Consider the following 26,855-nt stretch of genomic DNA (forward strand, 5'->3'; position numbering starts at 1 on the left):
ACTGGCGGGAGAGCCTAATGTTTATTTATTTTTTTAAACCACGTGGAGAAGCCCAACAAACACACTCAGGATGTAAATAAGTTGAATTTGCATATTATTTCATGTCTGGTGCCTCAATCTAGAATGACAAACAGGATTGTAATCGTGTGGCGGTGGTTATCGCATTCACCATTCCTAAGTGTGTTCTGGCTCGAAGGTCGGGATACAAAAACCAGATTTGAGGCAAATTAGTTTGGAGTTTTGGGGAATGCAGGTTGAGAAACCTGCTGTGAGTTACGTGCAATGTGAGATCATCCAAACAGAGGATTAAAACTCGACTTGTGTTTTGGTGTGCTATTCCTTGAAAAAAGAAAAGTGACACGAAATTAGTACGGGCACACTCAGTTTGTCGCCTAATCGGGCTGCTGTAGTGATCCAAGCAGGAAGAAAGGAACATTTAATGCTGGTTTATTTGGAAACAATACAAGGACCAAGCACGTTGGCGCCTCAAATTACCGATCAAAACAGGAATTATTTTTTTTTTTTTTCTGCGAGGCTGTTTCTGAGAAAAAGTACTTTGTGACACAGCAGCAGCAGCAGCAAAAAGCACAACATGCAATTATTATTGCCGCAAATAGTTTTCCACCTGAACAGGGAAAACCAAGCGTGGAACTAAATTGGAAATAGTTTGATGTGGGATGATTTGGAAACAATGCTTTTTGCTACCAAGAAGTCCAATCCATTACTTCAAAAATATCCCTTCCTTGAAATTTGGTTCTTTTTGTCTACTTCCTGTTTCCATCCGCCCCCTTTAGGCATGCAAACTGGTTGCACCTGTACTTTATAGGTACTGTTTTTTTTTCTTTTCTACCAAGTAATAAAATAATACAGCATTGTGGAAAATAATCCCACACCAAACTTTGCTCACTTCACGTTTTTCTGTTTCAATCATGACAGCGGCCCGTTTAGGCCGAAAAAATCATTTTGATGCTACCAAGCAGTAAAACACTTTATTTTGTTGCTGTAAGAACATTCGCCGTTGAATCACTGAGGAGTGAAGAACCTTGCAATTAAGAGAACCGAGGCCCACCCAAGCCCGTCCCACACCGTACACATCATGTTTATTTCCTGTGACAACCAACACAGCAGGCCTTTTAGGTTTGGTCTTTGGGGTTCAATTCCATATTTTACTATCACATTAAAGATTCTACTGTATTGCACTAAAAAGAAAAGACAAGCCACTAAGATTGTGAAGTTGGGCGCCATAAAAAAACAAAAAAACATCCAAAAATAGCCGTGGTGGTGTAAAAAAAGAGCCGCCCTGTCATGAGCTCTTCCAAGCAAACTCATCAGTCCTTATCTCACGCATCCCGAGGGTGCCACTCCACATTCGATCATTAGCCGCTGATTTGCCAGCCATTTTATTTACATTCTTGAGAGGCCATAATAGTTTTGAAGTCGACTCTCGAGGCGGCGTTGGCGGTGGCGGCGTTATGAGGGAGCTGTTGCCGCGGAATGATAATTGGCCTTGAGATGATGCGACTGAGTGAAGGATGCCGGACAAACAGAGGCGCTCTAATTACGGAGTGCGGAAGGGAGGGAGGGGGGGGTGGAAACTAATGAATTGTACGCGGGCCGACGCAGGGGCCGTCTAATGAAGCGAGCGGCGCGGGGACTGTTTGTGTGTCTGCTAGGCACGCTTGAACAATTATGCGATTGCGTCAACACTTGTAAGGAGAAAAAAAAAAAAAAGAAGTTGTGCGAAAAACAAGTTGGGATGCAGCCAAGCGCGCCCGTGCGCATCGTAGGTGACATGGTGTTGAGTAAAAGTACACTAATTAATGCTATGAATGATGATGACCAGGAGAAGGAGGAAACTGACTTTTCCAGGATGTTGAAAAGGCTTCAAAGGAAGAAGGAGACTTGGCAAAAATCTGCCAGTGTTGCTGTTAACTAGTCGCAGTGCAAGTAGTGGCACTAGGGGGATGGATGTAGGGCGGGCAGGGGTGCGCCGCGACTGCTTGTTCCACCTTGTCTCCTGTTATTTATTAAGCATGTGTCAAGGCTCCGGCGGCAGGCAAGGTGAACTCCGCCCCCTTCATCCGCTGGAAGAGGGGGTGCTGGGCTAGTTTTGTGTGTGTGTGTGCGCTTATGAGTGTAACCAGGGGCAAAATTCTCCATTACTGTCAGCGTGAATCTGTTGCCGTCACATTAGCGAACGTCACGCTCGCTCATTAATGCATTAGGGTCTCGCTGGCTCGTCAGCCATTTGCACCGGGCCGTTTGCCCTTGCGCTAAAAAGGCCGCCCGGCGCTCCACCTATTGACCATCTAACTGCTCAATAATGAAGCCATCTCCCAGGATGAATAGACCCTCGGTGGGGCCTCTGAATAAAGGAGAGGAATAATGAAAAAAAAAAAAAGCCTATATTCCTATGAGAGGGCACACATGATGCATAATTGACCGATAATTCTGATTTTACTCCCGTGGCTGGGAATCTGCTTCCTGTTTCTGTGGACAGTTTTTCTGTAAAGAGCCACTCAACCTCTCTGCTTTTAGTAGTGGTTGTGTTCCGCCACTGTTCTGCCTCCCTTTAAGAAGGACATAGGAAATAATAGGCCAGTAGAAGCAAAAAAAAAACGCACAAACAAATGTCAGACACAATACGAAGCCGAAATGGGCACTTTGGGCGCGGCAGTTTCCTTCTCTGGCAAGTTCTGAGCTGGACCAGGAAATAAATGCTGATTCTGCTTTTTGCTTGATCCTTTCAGCATCATGGTACGGAAATATTAATGTTGCTACTTTTGCCGCCTGACATCCCAAATGTTCTTTCTCTTTGTCTTGTCATGTCCAATTGATAAATGAGAACCCATTTTATGACGGTCACTCGTTGATATTTGTCTGCTTTGCTGCTGTAGTTTCTTTGCTTGACTAAAAGGCGCAGACAACCTTGGAAAATGCGAGTGAATAACTTTACAATTATGCCGATTTTCAATTCAACGACCCCACTTTCCTAACATCATCGCCTTTGTGTCGACCGACGTGTCATCTGACTATTTTCTATTCATCGTCAAACAATAACAAAACCTTCAATAGAAGATCAACAAAATAGAGATTTCTATTTCTGCTTCTGCCAAGTACACCAACTTGTGTTGTGTGTCACCCACCGAGTGTTCCGTTTGAGACTCCGAGCCTTGAACGGCTCAATAGCCGCACGGTTCCAAACCTCCTCTGGCACAAAGCAGCTGCTGTTGAGCCTGAAGGGCAAAACAGATGGAGCCCCAAATCTTGAAGCATGTCACCAGAGTTGAAGCTGTTTTATCTGCCAAAGCGGGACCGACTCCTTGTTATTGCTTCAGGCATGTCATGCAGCTAGCACGGTGTATGCGACCCAATCATTTCCCAATCATAGTCTACAACTAATTTGTTAAGTGTTGTATTTCAGTTAGGAGTGCCTCAAGGCTCTATTCTTGGGCTGTAGCTGTTCTACTAAAGTGGACAGGAAACTCTCAATAAATGACAGCGTTCTCGATTACAAGTTAGCCCGCTGTCCCATTCATTTGAGAATAGTTATTTTAATCCCTGAATCTGTATTTCGTTGGTCGGTGTCAAGTTAATTTTTGTCAGCCTGGCTGAGCACGCAAGGAAGGCACCGCCAAGCACGCCAAGTCTCACTCACTTCGTCGGCGACCAACAGCTGCATGGCCAAACAATAACGAGGGAAGGATGAGGCTTGGCCCGATGCTGTGCTCCCACCCTGTAATCACGCAGAAAAATTACAGGGCCGCCGGAGTCATGTGACGTGCGGCGTGAGCGGGGAGGGTCAAAAAAAAAAGTTGAAACACATTTGAACGTGCATCTGCGTAAACAAAACAAAAGAGGGTGCAAAAAGGTGACATCACTGGGTACGTTGCCATTTAACGGTTAATTTGCGTTGTCTTCAGTCTGCACTTGTTTTATTTTTTTACTCAACGTGCGTTGCAATCTTAATTCCTTTCTTTTTTTTCTGATTGTGTTTAACAGTTTTATTGTTTCACTATTTGATATTTTACATTTTAGTGTAATATTTGTTAAGCTTACTAAAAACACTTGTTTTATCTAAAAACATTTTTTTACCACTTTTTAGAAATTTACTACATTCATATTAAACGTCCTTGTTTTCGCTTACTAAAAACACTTGTTTTATCTAAAAACATTTTTTTACCACTTTTTAGAAATTTACTACATTCATATTAAATGTCCTTGTTTTCACTTCATCTGCTTTTAATTATTGGATTTAATTTTCTCACATATTTAATTGAAACTTACCACTTTTTAGAAATTTGCTACATTCATATTAAATGCCCTTCTCATCACTTCATCTGTTTTGAATTTTTGAATTTAATTTTCTCACATATTCAATTGAAACTTTTATCCAAGTTTTTCTATTTAATTGTTTGTATTTAGTATGTTTACTTCTCTTTTATATATTTACTTTCCATTTGATCATTGTGTTTTTACTACCTCACGACAGTACACATTTTATTTTTTTCTTTATTTCATGCTTTGATTATGGTTTATGTTTTGACTCACTATTTTTTTTTTCCTACTTGACATGTATTACGTTAATACACATAGCCTCCAGGATTAGTTTACTTTGGCTACACTCCAGCGTCACATATCATAACTGAAAGAAAGGCCGTTAAAGCGGTCTTTTGAGAGCACCATCATATTTTGCTTGGTGTGCTCTCTGAAAGCTAAAGTATTTTGAAGTCCCTTATGAATATTTTTTTTTCCCTCTATTTAACCCGCAGCCGGAGCTTCGGCTTGACTCAAATGTAAATATATCTTTTCCTTTCCTCCTCTAAGTCTTTGAGCGATTCCCCGGGCTAACCACGGATTTCCCTATTGCCATTCCTAGTCGATCTTAATGTGGAATTAGTCATAATAGGATTCTAGCTGGAGGTAGGCAGCCCAGTTTATTCAGGCAAAGATGCCGGGGACTCTGACTGAATTTGTACCCCCAAAACCTTATTTTTTTTCCCCACGTTTATAAATGTCGAAGCTACGAAGCAGGAATCAAACTTGGGCATCTTGAAATGAAGGTGTAGGAATACTGGGGAATACTCTGGCTAACAATTGGAAAGTTAGTTCACAAGTTACAGCATTATGAGAAGGCAAATTTTGTTGCAAATCATTCTTTTGCATGACCAGGGTGGAAATGATGCCTTTGCGGGATTATGATCCTCCTCCATGCCTTCCACAAATGAACTTGACGGGCTTTAATTTACTGGCGCAAAGTCCAGACTGCCAGTCTTATTCGTGCCGAGCTCAATCTCCACCGCCGTGGTGGTGGCACCAATTAGCCGGGCCCTCGGTTTCAACTGGGCCTCCGCCGCCATCGCCTCCTGTCACATCCTGGATAATAAGTCGACATGTAGTCACTAACCGCCGCGGCCCGAACACGCTGAGGTGCAAACAATGTGTCAGTATGCCAGTATCTTATGGACCAATAATTACAGGAAAGGCCACAGAAAGAAAAACACGAAGAATCTTGATGCGTTTTGATGTTTGGGAAATGCCAAGGCAGCCTTGAACCTTAGCATTGGAACCACTGGAACATTCCGCCAGCTAGCCGACCGTTACATTTTCGCATCCTGAGACTACAAGGTGTTTAATTCCTGTCCATTGCGCCTCTTTAACGAAAAATTTGGCCTTAATATCCTGTTAGTGAAGTTGATTCAAGTTGCCTAGTGTGTGTGCGTGCGTGTGTGTGATCCTCCCCTGCTCTACATGCGCACATGAAAGAAGACAAGACATTTCCATACGAGATTAAGCGCGAGTGCGTAATTAGAGACTCAGTCAGCGGCGACAACAAGAAAATATGTGATTTTCTCGTCCGCGAGATGAAACGGGGAGGCGGGCCCGGTCGGTCGAGGTTGAGCGGCACATTTTTAATTGGATGCAATCCCCAAAGGTGGCCCGGCTAGTCCCGAGGCACCTGAGTCTAGAAAAAGATGGATTAGGATTAGACTTATTAATTATGACTTTTTGATTTGGCGCATGCATTCGTGCACGTAGAGTGCCAGTGAAATAACGAGGTGTTTGCCTATTCTCGGGGAAAGCGCTAACCGTATTTACGGCACGTCGGCAATTTCCCTGAAGATGTGTCAAATGCTTTTTAGGCGTCATCAACATTATAGGTAATTTTCCCATCTCAGAAAGGATCTGTGATCGCTTTGTAATCGTTGTCAGAAGTTCAATGTGAATGGGACTCAACTCTCAGGCTGGATTTGATAATACGTGCATCAAGTGGCACAATTGGATTTGGGATTCAAGACTCTTTAGAATTTGATCTGGTTTGAGTTTGAAGTAGAATTTCAAGGAAGGGTTGGAAATTGGGTTTCAAATGAAGGATAAAGGTTCGGCATTCCGGTTGAGTCCGTCATGCCTTGTAACGTTCGTACTCTGAGGAGCTCGGTGGGTCATTCGTGCGTGCTGGACTGAACGTCTCTTAAAAATGAGCCAGGAGACAGACATGCGTTGACATTGCGGACGTTAGCCTGCGTGGCCGCGTGCCCAGCTGCTGCGAGCGAGCGAGCGAGCGACACGCTTAATTAATGCTTCACCCCGTTTACTGTCTCAAGAAAGGACTTGGTGTTCAAGTATGGCTTCAGGTTGAAAATAAGTATGCATTTAAATCAGGATTTGCATTTCAAATGAGGTTTTTGTTTCAGGGTGTGAAAAAAGTGTCAAATTAAGGATGAAAATTAGCGTTTCATGTACAGATGTTTTATGTTAGGCTTCCTAAAAAAGGTTTTAAATTAAACTTTAAATTCATATTTAATCTGTCAACGATTTGTTCAATTCACCAATTAACCTGTTGATTGTTTATTTCGATTAATCCATGATTTGGATTTTAAACATTTTCTAGATCAGGAGAAAGAACACAGGACAAAAAAAATGGACTTCATCTTTGAAGATTCTCTGTAATATGTTGAGATTGGCTTTGTGCCATCTCCGATGTAAGTAACTCTTGTTTCTTGGCGGCAATTTTCTCCGTGCAATGCAATCAAAAGACTTAAGAGCAGCAGCCTTGAACACACAAACTCCTTAAATCAGCAAGCACATGCTAGGCAGCCAAGCGACAAATTCCTCCGCTAATCAGTCGACCTCACTGTCTTTTCGGGGCCCGACGTCGGGCCGGCTTCCGCTCCGTCGGCCCCCGCATTGACGCTAACGCCGCCTAATATTGCCAGCCGCACTTTGGGAAGTCCAATTTGCACTGAGAATAATTCCACTCGGCACCTCGCTCGCAATCAGACTGACGCCATCTGATTGTTTCAAGTGATGGGCAGAACCAGTGGAGTCAACTGCGTGCAATTGACAGAACAAAAGAGCGTTTAGAGCCTTGTGAAGGACTACTCATTACTGAAATTCTTGCCTGACGAAGAACCGACGTGCTGAAAGTTCTCCAAATTGACAAGAATCAAATTCTTTCTTTCACTGTTCTTGTGGAAAACGAGGAATAGGATGAACGCTCTCAGCGAAGTGAGTACACCCCCCTCGCAGTTTTTTTTTCCATTATATCTTTTCATGGGACTTCACGGCAGCCATGTTGTCATCACGCTTACGTCGACGCCGCCCGAGGATACGACATTGGTAGTCTCCGGGGACGAGATGTCTCCGGCGGGACGACCGATACCTCGCACCGAGCCACCTGCCATTTAGCAGCGTTAGATTACTCGCAAGTGACATTTAGGGCCACACACCATTCACTTGCTGGTTCTGCAGCAATACCCAGCCGCAGACATCCGTGCGGTGCCTTCAGGGATCTCCAGAAATTAGGAACACACTACCCCCCGTGCACCCCCCCCGCCGGCGTGACCACCATCAACTTAATCCCCTCTCCCCTCTTTCTCAACCCTCCCTCCAAACAAGGGGGTTTTGTCAGCCCAGCCGCAAGGGCCGCCACATCCCTCTCTGAGGCTGCCAGCGGAAGCGATATTGCAGCCTGCCAAACGCTCCGGGAAAAAGAATGGAAGAGGACCCAATATGCATATTATTCTAATACCAGCCGTCGGTGCCTGGAATCGCGCAACGTGATACCGTAATGAATGTGCGCTGCCTCGTAGGGGTCTACATGAAGCTGTTTTGCCACGGCCATGAATAATTCATTAGTGAGCCCGAAGGCGGTGAATCAAGCAAGGCAAGAGCTAAGAAAATTAGCTACCAATTAGTGTTTATTTATGGCCGCTGTGTGTTTTGCGAGGGAAAGGGACGTTTCGCTTACCTGGTTGACCTTGAGGCGAGAGTGGGACTCCAATCAAATGAGCGGGCGGGGGAGTGGGGACAATCCTTTTCTGCAGTTATTTTATGCTTGCACACATAATTGTGGGCCCAAATGCCTTTACAATTTATTTAACAAGTCTGTTTTAGTAAGTTTGAATATGTGTCTTTGACCAACGTCCCTTAGTCCTTTGATATGGCATCTTTGTGTTTTTATGATCATAGACATAATACTGTTGGATTATTCAAATGATGAGAGAAATCTGATTTATTTTGGTCAATATATTGATTAATAGCATCACTTTCCACACATTTTCCCTTAGACTAACTGTGCTGTTGTTTTGTCATCTTTGTATTGTGCCACCAAATGATATTCTTCTTATAAAAGGTACAGAGGAGACACTTGAGCAATATTTTACACTGGAATTGATCACTATCAATGTTGGATTTATTATTGGTATGTGTTTTTATGTCATCATTGACGGTACGATACAGCGCTACCGTCAGTGAGACTCGACAGCACCAATGGTTGTTTTAGCATAATGAATTTACTTGTACAAGCTTTGATTAGCTTTGCCGTCTTCCATTTTTGCAACAAGGAATATTTCGAATCATATCACGGACGGTATGATATAGCGCCGTTGTCGGATGATTCACATGACCGCGGCCCGTCACATGCATTAGGCCACAAATCGTCGCTTGACTGTCACATCTTTCCACATGACACGTAGGAGACTTTGTTGACGGAGGCAGTCAGTCACTGCTAAACCTCTGTCTCCTTGAAGACCCCCCCCCTCGTCCTATCTTCCTCCCCCACTTTGCCCCCGGCTCTTCCTACCCCGGCGCGCTGGCAGCCGGCCCGGATGCATCGCCGGTCGTCACTTGTCAGCGGAACGACACGACACGTCGCTCCGATTCGCGGCGCATGTCGTTGAAAGCGAAACCCCCCCCACCGAGAAAAATGGGCGCCGAAATAGCATGTGACTGCAGATAAAGAAAATAAACAGCAACACTTTGGGTCTGATGTTTTACCTTGCGTACGAAGAAGAAGACAGAGAAACTTTAGGTTGTCAAGGTCAAAGAAGAGATCCCAAGCTAATTCAATTAAAGACAGGCAAGGAAGCCTGTGGAAAATCCCCACAATCGGTTGACAGGTGGATAAAGAGGAGAAAAATACCCAGCAGAGATTGGCCAAGATAACTGTGCTGTCTTCTATTCTTCTTTTCTTTTGTGAAGCTTTGATTTGGAAGGCAATGCCGAGGATGTCTCTCATCCAAAAAGGCCGAATTGCACGCACGGCCGCAGTTGTGCAGAGGAAGAGATAAGGCGAGCCGGCAGACGGCCATTGTCCTCTTCTCACTTCAGGTCACATCATTAAGGTCTCGTTCAGAGTGTGGAAAAGAAAGGGGAATGAATTATAGAGTGAAACGTTCTAAATTCACAAAAGTCATTGTTTCAGCTCTATTGTTTGTCTATTAGCTCCACAAAATCAGCCCAGCTTTTTTTCTAAGGTCATTCACTGAAAAGAAAGAGTGCACAAGAAAGGTAACAAATTAATATACTCTGGAATGACATTTATAAAGAAATCGCAAGCTTTTATTTTTTTACAAAAAGAGTTGATTTTGTGCGACAATATTGGTTTGAACAGTCTGGATCATGATCTTATGAAAGCATCACTAGTATTTGTCATTATTTGATCTACCGTAATTTTCAGACTATAAGTCGCGTTTTTTTTTCATCGTTTGGGTGGGGGGGGCGACTTATAATAGAACGACTATTAAAATTGCAGACTTGTTCTTGTTTCGTGTCTCCTTCCATGTTACAGAAGAGACATGATTGCGTCAGGAGTGTTGAATCACGCCGATATCATGTCGTCTCTTTCGGCTCCGCTGCTGTCACGAGTCGTCACAGTTTGTTCCGTCAAAGCGGTTCTGTCGTGTTCCCAGACAGTAATTAGCCACGGGTCCGACCGCCCCAAATAATGTGTTTGTGCATGTCGGCAGTAAAGGAACTCGAGGTTCATGTTATGTACTGTGAGTTCGCTTGAGTGAGAGAATTTTCATATTCGTGAAAACTACAGTATCGATAACCATGCTACTCTTTCATATTTAAAGGCAATAAAAACGACAGTGTCAGAGTCCAATGGATATATTGTACCAATACCGATACTAGTGCTTACATTGATAATGATTTTTTAAGAATATTTTTTTTCATTTGATTAAGGTTAATGCAAAATCAGAATGGATTTTTTTATGACCTGTCAGCGTTTTTTTGTGATCTGGTATCAAGTGAATATGAGGGTCAGTACTGCTGCCACAAATACATTTTAACAATTATTTTCTTACTGATAAATTTGAAAATTTGGTCCAATAAGACATAAATCATTCAGAGTGCTTTGAGTGAATAATTTGGTGTATTAACACTGTTTCATGTCGACGTCATTCATGTCCTTGATGTTGGGATATATGACAGCACCTCACGTTGTTGGGTGTGTGAAAGAGCACTTTGGCAGCTTTCCCTTATTCCATGATTGATTGGCCGCCTCTGGCCAAACCGATAGAAGCCCTACTGGCTTCCAAGACGGTCAAGCAGGAGCTCTCGGAGTGACGCCTGACCGGATGAGTTGCATTCCCTCAAATGTATGATTATTATTATGAGTGGCATGACCTTTGCAGCCACATTTTCTCGGCAAACATGAAGGATTAGATTTGACAGACGCAATGCTGCCCACAAGCACTACAGATCAATTTGGATTTAAAAGTTTTGGAGCGTTGTAGAGATTGGTAGCAGGAATTCAAGAAGACACTTTTGATCGGGAGCGTGATCAATCAATGGATTCACGCGGTGTAATTGTTCCATCTTGAATGCATTATATACCTGAGAGTACCACCAGTTTGTCGCCGGCCATTTTCGACAAATAATCACTCCTATTGTATGCTATCCAGAGATTTGGACCAAAGAAGACTCTCTGCAATGTTGTGTACGTACCTGTTGCTAACCAAAACAGCAGCACTTAGCAAAACATGCAGTGTAGCAGGTGGTGGCCCTTATGCAAGTCGTTAACAAGATTCCCCAGGACAAGTATTAAAGATAAGCTTATCTTATCTCCGACATGGTTACTCCACAATATTGTGTGTCTTTGTGTAAAATTTGAACCCTAATTCTGACAAGGGCAACAGTCGATTTCATGTTGCGTGGGTCCATTTTTAAACTCTGTTATAAATAAACAAATGTGCAGATGATGCACTAATAGACACTGCCTAAATGCATTTTGGACATGTGCAGATGATTTCAAGTGTTCCTAAAATGTGAAGAGTGATAATACCAGTCATTTGCTGATACTGTTGGCACTTTTAAAGCGCATTGTGAATCCAGCTACTCTTTGATGTGTAAGAATTTGAAAGGACATTTGAATTAGAAAATAGGTCAGCATCCGTTCAACAATAATTGGATTTAAAAATTAATACTATTAATGCCATTCTGGCAATTCTATTCTTTGGCGTGATTTATTCATGCCACTCGACTGTCTGAGAGGTCTTAATTGCGCTATGCTATTTTGTTAGGGAACAGGTAGAGATAAAGCGTATGGACCAGATTGAAGCTGTTGTCAAGAGGTGAGCAGAGCAAGTCCATCTGAAAGGAGACCTCACGCTTTCAACGTTGAACCCGGGAAGATGAAGCCTCCAGATGATTTATGGCACTTTAGAGCAAGAAACAAAGAGCGCCCGACATGTTTGAAGTGGGCGTGAAAACCTAAGACAGCACTTTTTGAAAGCGTGCTCTTGCCGGCCGGGATTGAAATCTCTTCAGCTGCATCTGTCAAGGCTACGTCATTTGCAACCTTTTGACTCCAGCTCGCACCTGTCTGTGCATGTGCTGGCTCTGCGGACCAATTACAATCAAATACAATTGAAAAAAAACTTTATTTGCAATAGGGGGATTCTGATTTTACAAAAAGACATCAAAGAGTAAAAAATCCCCATATATTTTAGCAGCAGGAAAAATAAATATATCTATAGAAGTGAACAGCAAGACACGTCGGCATCAAAAATATACATGTATCAATAAATAGTTTCTATATAAATAGGTCAAAAATGGAATAAACAGCAGTAATGCTAATACCATTGAAGTGATGCAAAAACTAACGACTTAAGATTTTTTTGCAGTAGGCAAGGTTACAATTTTCAATTCAAGTCTCTCGTCTGAAAAATTACCGATTAGTTTGACGATCGCTTAGTAGTCGATTAATCGATTCATTGTTGCACCTCTGAGCAGAATCCTATTGCATTGCTAATGACATTTGAAATTGTGGACTATTGTGATCTATATGTAATGGAAATACACAGTAAAATTAATTAGCTAAGTTAGTGTGGGAATGAAAAGTGAATAAATAATGATTGCATAGTTATTTACAAGCTAGCGAGGGCAGTGTTGGTTGTCAAGTCAAATTAAGGCAATAGCTGAGGGCATAAATGCAGATTGTTGGTATTTCTGCTATTTTCACATGATCGTACGATAACCCAGATTCTCCCCTCCAGAGGAATAGTTTCAACCATTCTTGTCGTTTTCTAATTAGCCTCACTGTTTCTACTTCTTTGACTTTCAACCTTGAACCCCTCCCGATTTTGCTACATAAGTGATTGTTCCACAAAACAAAAGAATCTTCTTATTTATTCCGTGATCAAAGGCGATAATTCTTCCCTTTTTGCGTGAACTCCTCCCTCTGGACTCATTTACGCTATTGTTACCATCTTGTCTGACAAATTAGGCACTGAGAACGACATAGAGGGAAGAAAAGAAAAAGGGAAAAGCCACTGATAGCAACATTAGCATTTCACCCGCCGTTTGTAGGCCGGCTCAGGCAGAATTCAAAGAAGTGTTGATTTAATGGAGCTTGGGAGGATTGAAGCGCCTTACTGAAGGGTCATTGACTTTCGGGTCTGGATGTTGTTGTCTATTGGGGGGCGGGCGGGGGGATTTAGCACAGAACTCTTTCTTCTTCCGTCCCAGTCCGGGAGCTATTATTCACCAGAAACCAGTTTTCTTCCTGTCTTACATCTTCTTCTTCTCCTCCTTCTTTTTCTTCTTCCCAGCATTGATTGACGCCTGGCTGCACCTGCATCAAATGTGAAAGGAAAGGAAGTTTCGGTTACTTGCGGCCTCCGAGTATTGAGCTTAGCGCTGCTGGGAATCCATGCCGGAGGCTAATTTTGGTGTAAACCATCTCCTTGCCTGCATTCAGTGGACAGTGGGACATGATACATTAAGAGTTACTTCCAAATGTAGATTTTATTTTTTTAAGCAAAACAAGCCAGATTTATTGACAGAGGTTTTTATTTATTTTTTATTTTTTTTAGCCATACTTTGAAGAGGCTTTTAGCTATCAAACAAAAACCTGCCCTTGCATCACGGGAGCAAAAATATCGCGATCAGCACCGCTTCCGTCTTTCGTGTTAAATATCATTGCCGGCGAGACTGCCGCCAATTCTCCCCATTAGCGACCTTCCTCCCCGTCCAGCTCGCCAAGGCAGAAATCCGCCCGTCGGCTCAATCCACCTCCGAGTCGACACTTGTTTTAACAAACATCTCGTCTGCTGTTGGTGGCCCCCCGAACACCAAGAGCGAGAGGCAATCTCAGGTAATTTAAAACCAATGTCGACTATCTCCCTCTATTGCGGCCGGCGTAGAGCTGTGGAATCCTGCGGCTTAAGCCCCTTAGGCACTGATAGGCCTTTTCACTCCGGCCCTATTTCACTTATCTATTGGCAGCTCCTGCCAAGAGCCATCTCTGCGCTGAATTGCATGTATATATATTATCTGTTTGGGGAGTTTGAACTGCAGGAGAGGATTTAGACAATCAATCTCAATATCATTATCAATCACGTCTCGCTGTTCGCCGCATCGATTCGCCGGGAAATAAAGAAGTCGGCACTGAACGTTTCCACCGGGTAATCTGCCGAGCTAAGCGGCCCGGCCCGGCACGCTCGTCGCTTGGCGTTTTACGAAACAAAGTGATGTTTTGAGGTCTCTTTCAAAAAGACGCCGGAGAAATTCATTACTGGGAAGAAAGCCCTTCCAGCCCCGCGTTGTCAAAATGGCTGCGATCAACTTGATGAATGCACTTCCCAGTCGCGCAAAACATCACACGCAGCCTTCCCAGCCACTGACAATGACAGACAGCCTTCTACTCGGATATGCAGACATTTTGACGGATGATTTTTTTTTTTTTTTTTTTGCTCGACTACTATCTGATTCATCTTAGGATCCTGCTGAAGTAATTGCAAATATGATGCTAATTAGCGCTTCCTAGAATTCCACCCTGTGGAGTGACCTCTCAATGGTTTAAAAAAAAAATTAAATGTATGTTTTGGTCATAATTTTTTGTCGCTTGGAAGTTTGAGATGGTGATTTTGATTTTTGAAGATGACTTGTTTTGAGCTACAAAGCTACACTGTCTTTTTGAGTACTCCATGTCTTTTATATTTGTCCTCCCTCAGTCACAAGACGGCGTGTGCGAGGTATGCCGCATGCCGCAGTACAGCGCTAAACTTTCAAGACCAAAAGTAGACTTTTTGTTACAGGTGCTGGAACAAAAGGCCTTTTAAGTCTGACTTGCGGGTGAAAATCTTTAGAAGAAATTGGCGGCGGCACGGAGGGGTTGACGTATTGATTGTGGCCTCTGGCTTCGTCCGGGGAAAAAGATGGATAGATTTCTTTGAAATGTACTCGGTGTGAGAATATAAAGACTGTTGTGCGTTGGCACTCGGGTATAAATTGTTTGGTGGCACATCCAGCGGGCCTGCTGTTTTTTTTTCTTTTGCTGGATGGCGACGGGGCGGATGATATCAACCACCCGCCGAGGGAGGTGGCATTCTGATGCCATTGATTGATGCCTTCATTTGCATGCGGGGCGTCTTCACCTCTTTCCACTGATGGATTGGGGCCACCGGAAAGCTTGTGTCATTTCTAGGTGACGAGATCCAGAAAAACGGATCACAAAGACGCAGCGCTGGTCATTTTCCAGCGACTGACCCGTAATAGTATCAATCGAAGCCATTGCCAATGATTTATAATTGTGTTAAACGCTCCCATAAATGGCTGCTCAGCTAATTTGCTTTTATATTTGACCAGATTTTTGTTTTTGTGTACATGTGGCTTCTTCTGATAGAAGAAACTAATTTTAGCCACCTCCCTGTTTCACCATTTCACAACGATTATGTAAACGTCGAGCCTTCTGCTGCTCTTCGGTTTTGTGAGATCACGTGAGATCACGCGTGATCACGTAAAAGACACTTAGGAAGCTCTAGCAGCTGTAATGAAGGCTCTAGCAAAACTGTTAGCTAGTTAAGAGAACTAAGAGCAAATGTCTGAATGCAAGAAATCCCAATCGATCAAATTACTTTGTGGGCGGTGAGTAAAACACAAGTGGTGGTTAACAGCCGCAGACACTTTGCTTGAAAGGCTGTTAGCTTAATGCTAACACGCGTAATTGGAAGCGCCATGGCGGTGGCACAAACAGATAGCATCTTATCCGACCAATACTGTGAATGAACAATTTGTCTTGAGCCCAGAAAACTGGATTCGTGTATTCTTTTGTCTACTCTGAAGACAGCGAGCGACACCGATTCATTATTAAATGCGAAGAGTTCATTTCAAATGAACCCCGGCAAAAAATGTTATTCTTTTTGATGACTTTTTCTCCACCTGCCCCCCCCCATCTTCTCCTCCCCTTTCCCCGCCGAGTCAGAATACATTTCGCCACTGGCAGACGCCATCGATTTTGAATATCAACCCTAACCGATAAAAGCCACCTCTTTTGTACGCGGTCGTGCTGTGAAAGGACGGTAGGCGGCCTCGGGAGACGCGGGGAGGCGAGGCGAAGGATCTTGGAACTATTGAGTGCAAATATTGATGGAAGCCAGCCAGTGGCAGCGAAGCCGCAGCCAAGGAATCATGTAAATGCCCGCCGACTTGCATCTTGGCAACGCATATATTTGTATTTCTTTCAAACTCTGAGTATAAAGTACATGCTCTTTTATTCTTGGTGGAATTTTGCGAAGGTGATGGAGGAGGTATTCATCATGTCCATGTGTGAATGTTTCCCATTACATTATAATTATGGATCTCTGTGGCTCATCTGCCAATTGTAAAAATTCTCTTGAATCTCAAAATGTTTCCATGGCAAATGGTGGTATTAATGATACAGAATTTTTCATGTATTCTTTGAATTTTTCTGTACAAATTATTCATTTTGAATGTCATTTCAAAGCCATTGCAGTGGCAGTGGAGATATTAATAATGTCCATTGTGAATTGTTGTCATTGCTGTTCACCATTTTAAAAACTTAATATTTCTTCTAATCTTTCCATAGCAACAATGAAGTTATTTGATGAATTCCAATCCAAATATAATTGCCGGCCAAAAGAAAGAAAAAAAATGTTTTTTTTTTTTTTTTGTTCATACATATTTTGCATTTGAGAGCGAGTGCTTTTGTTGCCAACAATATCCATGTAAAGTTAGCTTGCATAAAGTCACGTCCTTTGCTTTAATGACCACAAAAAATATCCCATGGACCATTCCTCAGCATGTTACCTCTGATACTTTGGCATTTTGTATGTCTGCCCACCCCACCACCACCAGCACCAGCCCAAAGCAGACAAGTTGGCAAATAAATCATTAGCGGCTGCCCTATACAGCTGGATATTAATTATCTTGTGATCGCCGCTCATTTGCACGTTGTACTGAAAATGTCACCGCTGAGATGAATTGGAAAACATGGAGAAGGAAAAAAAAAAAGCACATCAGCTTGTAGCCTTTATGCTGCAGAATGTCAGAAGAGATGACATATTGTTTTGGCTTGCCGTCTCACAGCAACAGTGGAACAGGAACATGGAAAGTTGGATGGATTAATGTGGTCTTATGTTTTTTTTTTTTTTTTTTTTTTTTGGAGGGGGGGTCGATTTGTACCTCTATTGAAAGCCCATTTCTGAAAGGAAAAACAGCTCAAGTACTCCACGTGGCCTTCAAGGTCCCCGGAATAAAAGACTGTGTGTAGGAATCGATCATGCAAGTACAATAGCGTCACAGCAATAATGCTAGGGGGAAAAAAAGTTTAAAAAAGGGGCATAGTGTTGATACAGGAAGCCTGAACCAAATTACGGCAACTTTCCTCTTTGTGGATGATTTCAATCATTGACCCATCATGTCGTGGACTATTTTTTGAATCCTTGTTACTTTTTATTCTCTTTTGACCAATGGTGATTACGAAGAATAACTACAGAGAGGATCGAGAGCATGAATCATTTGATGCAAAGATTGTGCAAGCTCGTTGTGGACTATTTTTTTTTAACTGTAGTTTAATTTTCCCATTTTTTAAAAGTCGGGTCGTGGTTATTGGGGATAATTGGCGACAGGGTCAATTGTTTTAATATCTACTAAATACCTACTAAAGACCCAAAATACTTATTTTCTGTCTTGACTTTAAATTCTTTATCTTTGTCACAGGTGACTGTAACTTTGTGAAACCTCTGGCAGCTTGTGGCTACAGCCAAGGCAAAGACGATGACCTGGACTGGGAGCAAGTGAATGCTAGAGAGAAGACTTCCTCTGACCCATGGATGCCCTCAGGTAAGGATAGAAATGCTAATATTTTTAGTTGAAGTTTTGTTTTGGTTTTCATATTTCTGTTTATTGTGCGAAAAAAGTGAACCGGCCACTTATTATTGGGTGTGTATAATGGATTTTCAAGATTGAAGAAATTTTATTCGCCATGTTTGAGCGTGCCGAACAAGGAATTTGTCTTGGGTACATCACAGCCTCTGTTCAACATTTAGGTGACTAACAACACTCAGGTCGTGTGAAAAATGACAAATATTCTCAAACATCCCTGATCTTAAACTCCCAGGAGGGCAAGGAAAAACTCCAAACTCCAACGAGTTCAAATAAATTATATTATTATATTACAGGAAATAAAAATGGTATTCTCAGAACCGGCATTTGATTGCCCACTGAAGTTGTTTCCATGAGTGAAAATATCTTTGTTTGCTATCCACCTTTTCCAGTCTCGGTTGTTGCATTGCTAGTCCACAATGGATTTTCAATATCAATCTCCTGCTAAAAATGTTTTGTGTCAAATGTGGCAAGTGCTCAAGGCACAGTGATGGACAGATCACCACATTTATGAGCATTTTTTTCTTCTTTGAAAAACGTTTCAAGTGGCGATGCCTTCAATTACCCCCTGTCGATGCACAGCCATGGGTCGGGATAACAATCTCTTGCGAGAGGTCATTTTCGCTGCAATTCCTAAGTATGGGTGAAGAGTGGAGCGGTAATCGGAGGTGAGATAGCTTTTTACGCCACCCCAACGCCTTCGGAGCGTAAAACAATTCCAGCATTCAGGCTTTCCAATCCCTTTCGGAGTGGTCAAAATGGAGGAGGTGGAGGTGACAATTTGACATGACAGGTTGAGTGCTGAGGAAGATGCTAATTACGCTGTGGTGGAAATGAACAAAAAGGACAAGCTCAATCGGTGGGGCGGTGCTGCAAGTCTGCACGGAATGGCTTTTTAATCGGCCGTGGTGAATTTCAATTTAGACCAAGCATGAGGTGTTCATGTGACTGCGGATTATTTCAAATTGCTCGTACATTGTGCAATGTGGGGATTTTGATGAGCAATTGCTGAGTCGTTATCTCAGGAATTAAGAACTATTGTGAACACAAATTTTTGTTTTGGTGCTCATTACCTCTTGTGAAGTCATGTCAGAGCGGAAACAAACTGATGTCAGCAAAGCTAGTTAGCCGGTTAGCTAACATGGTTAGCTAGCATCTGCCTCAGTAGCGAGTCTTCAGTAGTTATTTCACTGTTTGTAGGCACGATAACTCTCGCTGCTGATTGGAAATGTTCAGCGTCGTAATATTACAGAATATTAACATCACCTTGAATTTGTTGAAGAGCGATGAGTGACGCTTTTTTAAATGTGATATCATACTGGGGGTAATGCCTCTTCTAGTGGCGACTCTTCGCGATCATGAACCGCATATCCTTCCTCAACGAGGATTCAGAAAATAAAGTCTGAGATACTGCCCCCTGTCTACCTGGCAACCTTTAATGATTTTAGTTCTGTTATACCTATTTTGCCAAACGGTTGGTATTTAACTGGCAAGTGGCGTAGTGGCATTAATCACGACGCGTTTTAATTATCGTTAAATTTAGAACACTTGCGTGGTGTTTATCTGTAGGTCACCCTCTTCGGAATTCTGCCGTGACCTTTTGCCCAGCCTCCCTGTGCCCTGACATTAATCAAAAGTGGAAAGCAATTTCTTCTTAACATTTGGCCACACATGGCAAACTGGTTAAAATTAGCGAGGACTCTGCTAATTGACCGTGTCACCAAGGGTAGGCCCGACACAATTGAGGCCCACCGCAATCCATCCTCTGGCGAGGAAAACAACATCCATCACCGGCTTTGTTAGAACATGAAAACTTTGTCGTTCCATTAGTGCCATTCCTCAGGTGTCTGGCGGTGTCTGTGCATTTTAAGCAGAAACGTGGCCTTGGAGTGACTACAATGCATTCTAATTAATTCCAGCATGCGCCTCACTGATGGAAAGGCTCACATAATTAAAATTGATCGACTTATTATAATTTTAAATATCACTATAGGGAGCCCACGTGGCTGGTACAAGGAAAGAGGAGGTTGTATGGACCTGAAGTATAGTTTAACCTCATGCCGAACAGCTCATTTACATACGTGCACTTTGCTGTGGACTTTGGATTGTAGATGATTTCCAATGATTCTATTTTGTTCTATTATGCAAGGTGAGTGTATAAATTATTTCCAGTGTTCACGATTTTTTTGTATTGTGCTCAGTTGTGGTCCAAATATGTAACTGGTGAGCATGATTATTTGTCGTCATTTTAGTCTGTACTGTACTGTGTGTTTTTTATTTTCTTGATTTGTATGTAAAAAAATTTGATATGTACACACAAACACACAATATATGTTTTTGTTGTGGGACTTTTGGAGAGGTTCCACTGTTGTCTGTAAAAAGAACCTCCATTCTGCCAGTCGTGCGCTATTGTTTTAGGCGTCACTGTCCAACAAGGCAACAAAGGACTTGACCAGGATGTTCAATTGGCCGGCGCGCAACATATTTAGAGCGAGACAAGAAGTCATTAAGCCGGAGCTGCACTTTCCGTTGTGCCCGGCATAATACACAAACCCTAATTAATCTCAGTTTGAGACTCTTCCGCCATCCTTTTTTGCTGTGATTCCTTGCAATGAGCCCCAAGGGAGGGTTGGGCGGGCTGCAGTTTTTGGAGAGTCAGCTGGGAGTCTCTTTTCAAAAGCCCCGTCCGTCCTCCCCAAATAAATAAAAATAAAAGACAGGGGTGGTATTAACGGCCTTCGAATTGGTCCGAGTCACCCTATAGATGCCCAAGCATGTAATCAGAGCTGCAGGGAGGCATAAACAAGGCCATTTGCCAGTCACATGTAGCAATTAGGAGGAGAACGCGTCGAAGCAAACAACCAAAGGGACAGAATCACTTGTCACATTTCCTTGGTGCCAGGGGTTGGATGACGCAACTTTGATTTACACCACATGGGTGACACCCTTTGCAAATATGTTTACTAGCAGAGTAAATGAATTTGAAAATAGAAAAATAAACACTATTATTTGGTTATTTGTCAAAGCTTTTTTATTGTATTTAGCTAAATTGCCTTCTTTAAAACTACGTTAAAAATATGGTAACAAAACATCATCACCATAAGTAGGTCAAACTGGATTGACTTACAAAAATTCTACCAAGTTGAATATCAATAGTTTGTAACAACAAATAATGTAGAAAAATATTCAATTCTAATATTTAAAAGTATTTTAACCCCAAAAATAGATTCCAAAAACACATTCATTCATTCATTCATTCATTTGCTGAACTGCTTATCCTTGCGTTTTGTACTTGACCATTTGTACCAATCTCAATAGAACAGGCTGTCCCTTACAACAGGTTGTGTGCGTTGTTGTTTTGGATGTACTTTGAAGTGAATGAGCAAAAGGAGGGACGACGGGAAGGGCATCCTGAATTGAATCAGAATTCAAATCACATCAGCTAAAGATGGGATTTGCCGCCGTGGGACGAAGAGGAGGAGGAGGGAGGGAGGGAGGGAGGGAAGTCGCGGCCTTGGGGGTGCGCTCTGTTTCACAAAATAAACTAATTGCTTTTAGAGCCATTCACAAGTTTGTGTGAGGTCCCGCCGCAGAGTTGGCAAGGTTAAGGAGAAAGCCCATTATACGATTAGAAGACCAAACGCAACGTCAAATTATGTCATCTTGATACATTTGTGGATTAATTCCCGTGTGGGGACGCACACGGTGATATTTGAGGATGCATAAGGACCAGCGGCAAACTGGATTTGGACAAACAGGATTAAGACGGCACACTGTAATGTTACCGTGGAGGACTTATCTGCATATTCCAACTTCATTGTATGCACAAGTTTGTGAAAGTCTGGCATGGAATGTCATAGATGAAGGAAGCATACGGGATCGGTGGTCCTGATTGACGCTTGGAGGTGAGCACGTACGCCGTCTTTTCATGGGGCCACCTTTCATGTTGGGCCATATTAGCAGCCGGGGCCATTTTGATGGCAGGCACGCAGGACGGACAGACGGCCTCGTCTTCATTGACATTTCCCGAGTGGCAACTGCGCTTTTCTGCCGCCTCGACCTCTCCGAATTTTATGAGCAAATGAGAGCTGCAAGGCTTTCGGGGTTTCAAAAGCGCCCCTTCATTTTCATTCAAGCCCTCCTCATCCCCCGCCGCCGCACACATAATGATTTTCTCCGAGTTCAGGACCTGAGCACCGGAAAAATAATGAGTGCACGTCTTTATTGCAAATGATATCTTCTGCTCTGAGCGTCATTTGCTTTCAAATTCAACTAAATACCTTCTAACTGTAGACTTTGATCATTGCAAATACATTTTTAAAATCTTTATTGTGGCATAGGAGCGTTTGTACTTGTGGAAATACTGTATCAAATAAAAATGAGGCATAAAATGACACTCATTGATACTGTATCATAAATAAATGATTTGTCCCATCTGTTTGACCAACATGTCAATTGTGATTAAACCTTATACATTTTTAACGTTTGCCTTTGGAAAGGGTATCAATACAGCCAAAAAGATGCACAATCTTTTTGTCTCGCCCCTGCTTGCCATAGTTAGGTGATGCGATTCAACACAGTTCAGTCCTATATAGTGAAGGTCTCTAAAAAGGTCAGAATCATCAAAAGTTGTGCAATCAAAACAGAATTCTAAGGCTGGTTGTAGTCTTGTGTAGCCCCTCAAATTTTCTTTTCATTCCAAATTGTACAATTTTAGGATTAGCAAGATGGTGTCTATGCACTACTTTTCTATTCAGCGGGCTATGGCCTGACGAAATGAAGCTCCTCCTCTTACTTCAACATAGTTCCTTAGCACCAAGATGGTGCCAAATTTGACTTGTTCAGCCTTGGGAGAGATGTGGACTTCACTGTGCTGGATTAAATAATTTGCGGCAGTAAATTAGCAAACAAGTAATGGGTGAGTAAACCGTACAGAAGAAAATTCAACCCAAAAAAACAAACACGTTTTCCTGTCCATTAATTACCATCCAAGCACCTTCGCCCTTTCGTCTTCCGCCCCTGTGACCATGCATACTGTGTGGACCCGCCACAACCACCACCGGCTAATTAGCCAGCAAAAGCACACGAGCAAAAGATAATGACACTGATCTCAATGTCGTGCTAATGCACCGCAGGTGTATTTTTCCTTTACTTTTTCTTTTTTTTTTTTTGCCTTTAATGGTGGCGTGTTGAAGATCAATTAAAAATGGAGCGCGCTCTCAAGGCTGCCTCACTCGGGTACTCGGGCCATCAGATTTCTTATTATTACAAATGTAGGCCACCTTCACCTTCCATTACAATCACGAGGTGCAGAACACACAGCGAGGCTATGAAAAATGAATTAGATTAGAAAATGAAGTGTCCCTGACGTTAATGTTGCTACTCTTCACATGTGAATGTGAGAAACTGAAAAGAAATGTGGAGCTTTGAAGTTTGATGGTGGGTGGGGGGGTCTTTGATTTAGTTCATCAGTCAATGTTTAGTTCTATGAAATTCACGTGGCGTTCATTGTGGATTAATCTCAGCCCAATAATCGATTGATACGTTTTAATGCTCGTTGATTAGTTTCATATAAAATGACTACACAAACATCAAAATAATGTATCCTCTAACTATAATGCAACTGAATATTGACATTAGCACGCTTTGCTACATGAAGGTCAATATATAATTTTAACTATGATAAAAGAATCATATTTCACTAAAAAAATAAAATAAAGAAAAAACTGGTTCTCTGCCAATATTATTTATTCATTAAGAGGACCTTTTTAAAAACTAGGGGTGTACACCTGTGATATTTTCCTCTCTATTTACCAACCAAAAAGTGCTTTGCTGCTGTGATCGAGTGTCAGCGTTGACATTGCAACGCGAGCCGCAACTCCACAATTCATCAAGTCATCTGGAGGTGTTGATGCCTCACCTCGCCACAAGCCAGATGGCTAAGTATTAATAACCCAATATCGGCCGTCAGCCGACACCTGAAAGGCGTCAAAGTCGCCCCCTTGTTGGGGCTCTCCTTCCTGTATCAGAAATAATGATACGGCTTTAATCAAAACGCGGATGACAACAATGAGCCACACACCGGCAACCGTAATTATGGTGGCCTCACTCATTAGGGGCACTTAGCGCTGTCACCGTATTTGGATCCAAATACTTAGCTAGCCTCGGGATCCGACCAGATGGCCGTTCCCAACCTTCTCCGTGTCTCCTGAGCTGTGCTGCACCTGTTGCATAACTTATTCATCAAACACCCAAAAAAATAAAAGGGAAACATTTTTTTAGCTCGCTCTGGGTCATCTCTGGAGCTGCTGCATCCTGCATTTGTTCGGTTGCCATGGAAATGGCCCAGCGGTGCAGAACGTACGTTCTTGAGTAGCACAATTCATTTATTCCCATTAAAATGGAGCATCCGCTGAAGAGAATAACCTGCCTTGAATAGTTTTTAAGGTAATTAAATTTTATTCTTAGAACCCTAGGGCGGTATAGCGACACGAGATGTGATGGCCCTCAACAAAAAGGGGCCGGCCACCTCAAATTCCTCAAACTGCAGTCCTGAATGGCTCTTAAACTCCAAGCAAGCAACTTCCAGGGCTGGATTTTCAAATCCTACTAGTGGCTCACGACTCAACCTAAGATCTGAAGATGATGGTGTTATTTTTAAACTGATGCTCATCTGTAACATAAATCGAACATGCAGTGCTTCTACCGAATCAAGAATTATCTTATCGTTTTAAATTAAAACCCTAATTATTGCGGAATACAGAAAGCCGCTACATAAGTCTGCAGATATGTTCCAAGAACTGAGTGAGTGCCTTAATGAGAAAATGCTCTTATCTCTTGCTATATTGACCTCTCCGACTATTACCATTAATAAGAATACAGAACAGGCCAGCCTAAAGATGAAAGATATTCGTGGCGACTGTTTCCCTTTAGCGAGAGAGCAGGAGCAAGTGATGGGAAATCAATAAGTGCCCCCCCCCCCCCCCCCCCTTTTATTGCTTGGGTTGGATATTAAAAGTTAAACTAATGCCCCCCGTGTGGTTGCCAATAAAACACAAGTAAGAAATATTATGCTGGCAAACTGACAAGACGACACGTTTGTTTTCGTCGTCGTCCGAAGCGATGCTGAACGCTTCGAATCTCGGTTGTTAAAGTCAACATCTTGCGACAGGCTTGGACGCGCCGGCGCTAAAAAGGGGGCGAATAACGCCGAGTGCATCAGGCGCCCTCGGCCCGCCGCTCTCTCACAATAGCCTATTTGTTCAGTCAATGAGTCGAGCGCGCGCCGCTTGTCTTGTTGTGCCGCGCTTGTGACGCTCGACGATTCCATCTGTCTCTGACTCGAGATAACGAGCGGGTGGGGTGAAGGGATTCTGTCATGTTTACACGACCAAGCCGGAGTTGAGGGGAGGCGTAGAAGGGAGTCACACTTGACAGAATCCTCAACTTCGTTCTTCTCCCCCCCCCCACCCTCCAAGCCGGGTTCCCTGAGCAGCAAGTCATAAAAAGTCTCAAGATGCCGTGCCCGTAAAGAGACAAAATCTGACATTTCGGCTTGAAGAAGCCATTTTCCATTCGGACGTTTCCAGTGGTCCTTCAGAAGAATGCTGCCCAAAGGTTTGGTCCAATTGCAACCAAATTTGATGTACTTGCATTAGACAGATTAAGAGAATTTGAGGTTTTGATTGTGTGTGGGCAGAATAATGACAAAAAAAAAAAGACTCACCATGAACACACTCCCACCAAGCCAATTTGTGAATGAGTTGATATGATCTTTTACCAAATTTGAACTCCATTTATTGGGGTCTCTTGTTATCTACATTATAGGTGCAGCCTTTATGATGGTCAACACTTCTGGACGTTTCTCTGGGCAGAAGGCTTCAATGCTGACCCCCCAGTTACGAGAGAACGACACCCACTGCGTCATCTTCCACTACTACATCGGCGGGCGGGACAACAGCCACCCGGGCCACCTCAACGTCTACATCAAAGAGAACAACAGCCCTCTGGGCACGCCCGTGTGGAACGTGTCCGCCCCGGCGTCTCGCGCTTGGGGTCAGGTGGAGCTGGCCGTCAGCACCTACTGGCCCAACTTCTACCAGGTAAGGAAATCCCCATCTTCTCTATTTTCCTTATATGATAAGTAAAAAGACAGGGCTTTTGTGGTGACTCCAAAGTCATTGAAGCCTCTTAACAAGACCAAGGCAGCAGACAGCGCTTCTTTTGAGGAGCCCCAAACAATAGCGTCCCATTGAAAATACCTCGTATTGATTCAGAGGCTACCTCTGTATCCATGGTAATCCGTTGGCCGGCTCCTCCATCTCAGGCCTATTTCTGAAACTCATTTTCACTTACCGGTGCGCATCAGCGACGGCCGGGGCAGGGTGATTTCACACTCGCCTTCCTATTAGTGTTTCGCCAGGCTTGTTCCCCGAGCCCACCAAATGTTAATTGATGCAGAGAGACCCCGTAACCTCCAGACGGTGGGGCCGGCTGCTCCGTCGGTGAATTATTTCATTATGTGCTAGGTGGGCGGTAGTGAAGAGAGGAAACCAAAGGCAGCCTGATAGTTCGGTTAACAAGGGACACTGCTGAGTTTCTCGCTGTCCAAGACAAGATAGGAGAGGGCACTTAATGAGAGGTGCGCGGACACCAGAGAGCGAGAGGCAACAGTTGAGAGCTTCTGCAGTAGCCTTATGAGACAATTTAATGCAATTACAATCAGATTGAAACTTTTCTACATTATTTAGTAACTTGCTGGTTTTATTAATAGCTCGATTTAAGTCTCTATTGAAGGCCCACGTCCGCTACCGACAAAAGACTGTGTACCTGTTCCTGCGGATGCTTTGTTACTGTACCTGTGGGGTTGTGCATCTACTAGAGAATTGTTTTTTTTTTAATGATTTCAAATTCATTTTACATTTCTCTTGAAAATGAAG

The 26,855-nt window shown here is 43.0% G+C and overlaps 1 protein-coding gene across 9 annotated transcripts in view; it reads left to right on the plus strand.

The window, feature by feature from the left end:
* The window catches only part of LOC125984994 (receptor-type tyrosine-protein phosphatase mu), a 90,841-nt gene that overhangs the window by 3,143 nt on the left and 60,843 nt on the right, over window positions 1–26,855 (plus strand). For 8 of the 9 annotated variants that reach the window (XM_049747369.2, XM_049747371.2, XM_049747370.2 and 5 more), the window contains exons 2-3: window positions 17,752–17,874; window positions 25,744–26,018. In XM_049747369.2, the coding sequence (XP_049603326.1) occupies window positions 17,752–17,874; window positions 25,744–26,018 (398 nt within the window). Of the gene's footprint in view, window positions 1–15,964; window positions 16,203–17,751; window positions 17,875–25,743; window positions 26,019–26,855 lie in introns of those variants that run through there. The other variant, XM_049747376.2, reaches the window with a different exon arrangement.

Source organism: Syngnathus scovelli, chromosome 17 (genome assembly GCF_024217435.2).
Source record: "Syngnathus scovelli strain Florida chromosome 17, RoL_Ssco_1.2, whole genome shotgun sequence".
NCBI classification, from domain to species: domain Eukaryota; kingdom Metazoa; phylum Chordata; class Actinopteri; order Syngnathiformes; family Syngnathidae; genus Syngnathus; species Syngnathus scovelli.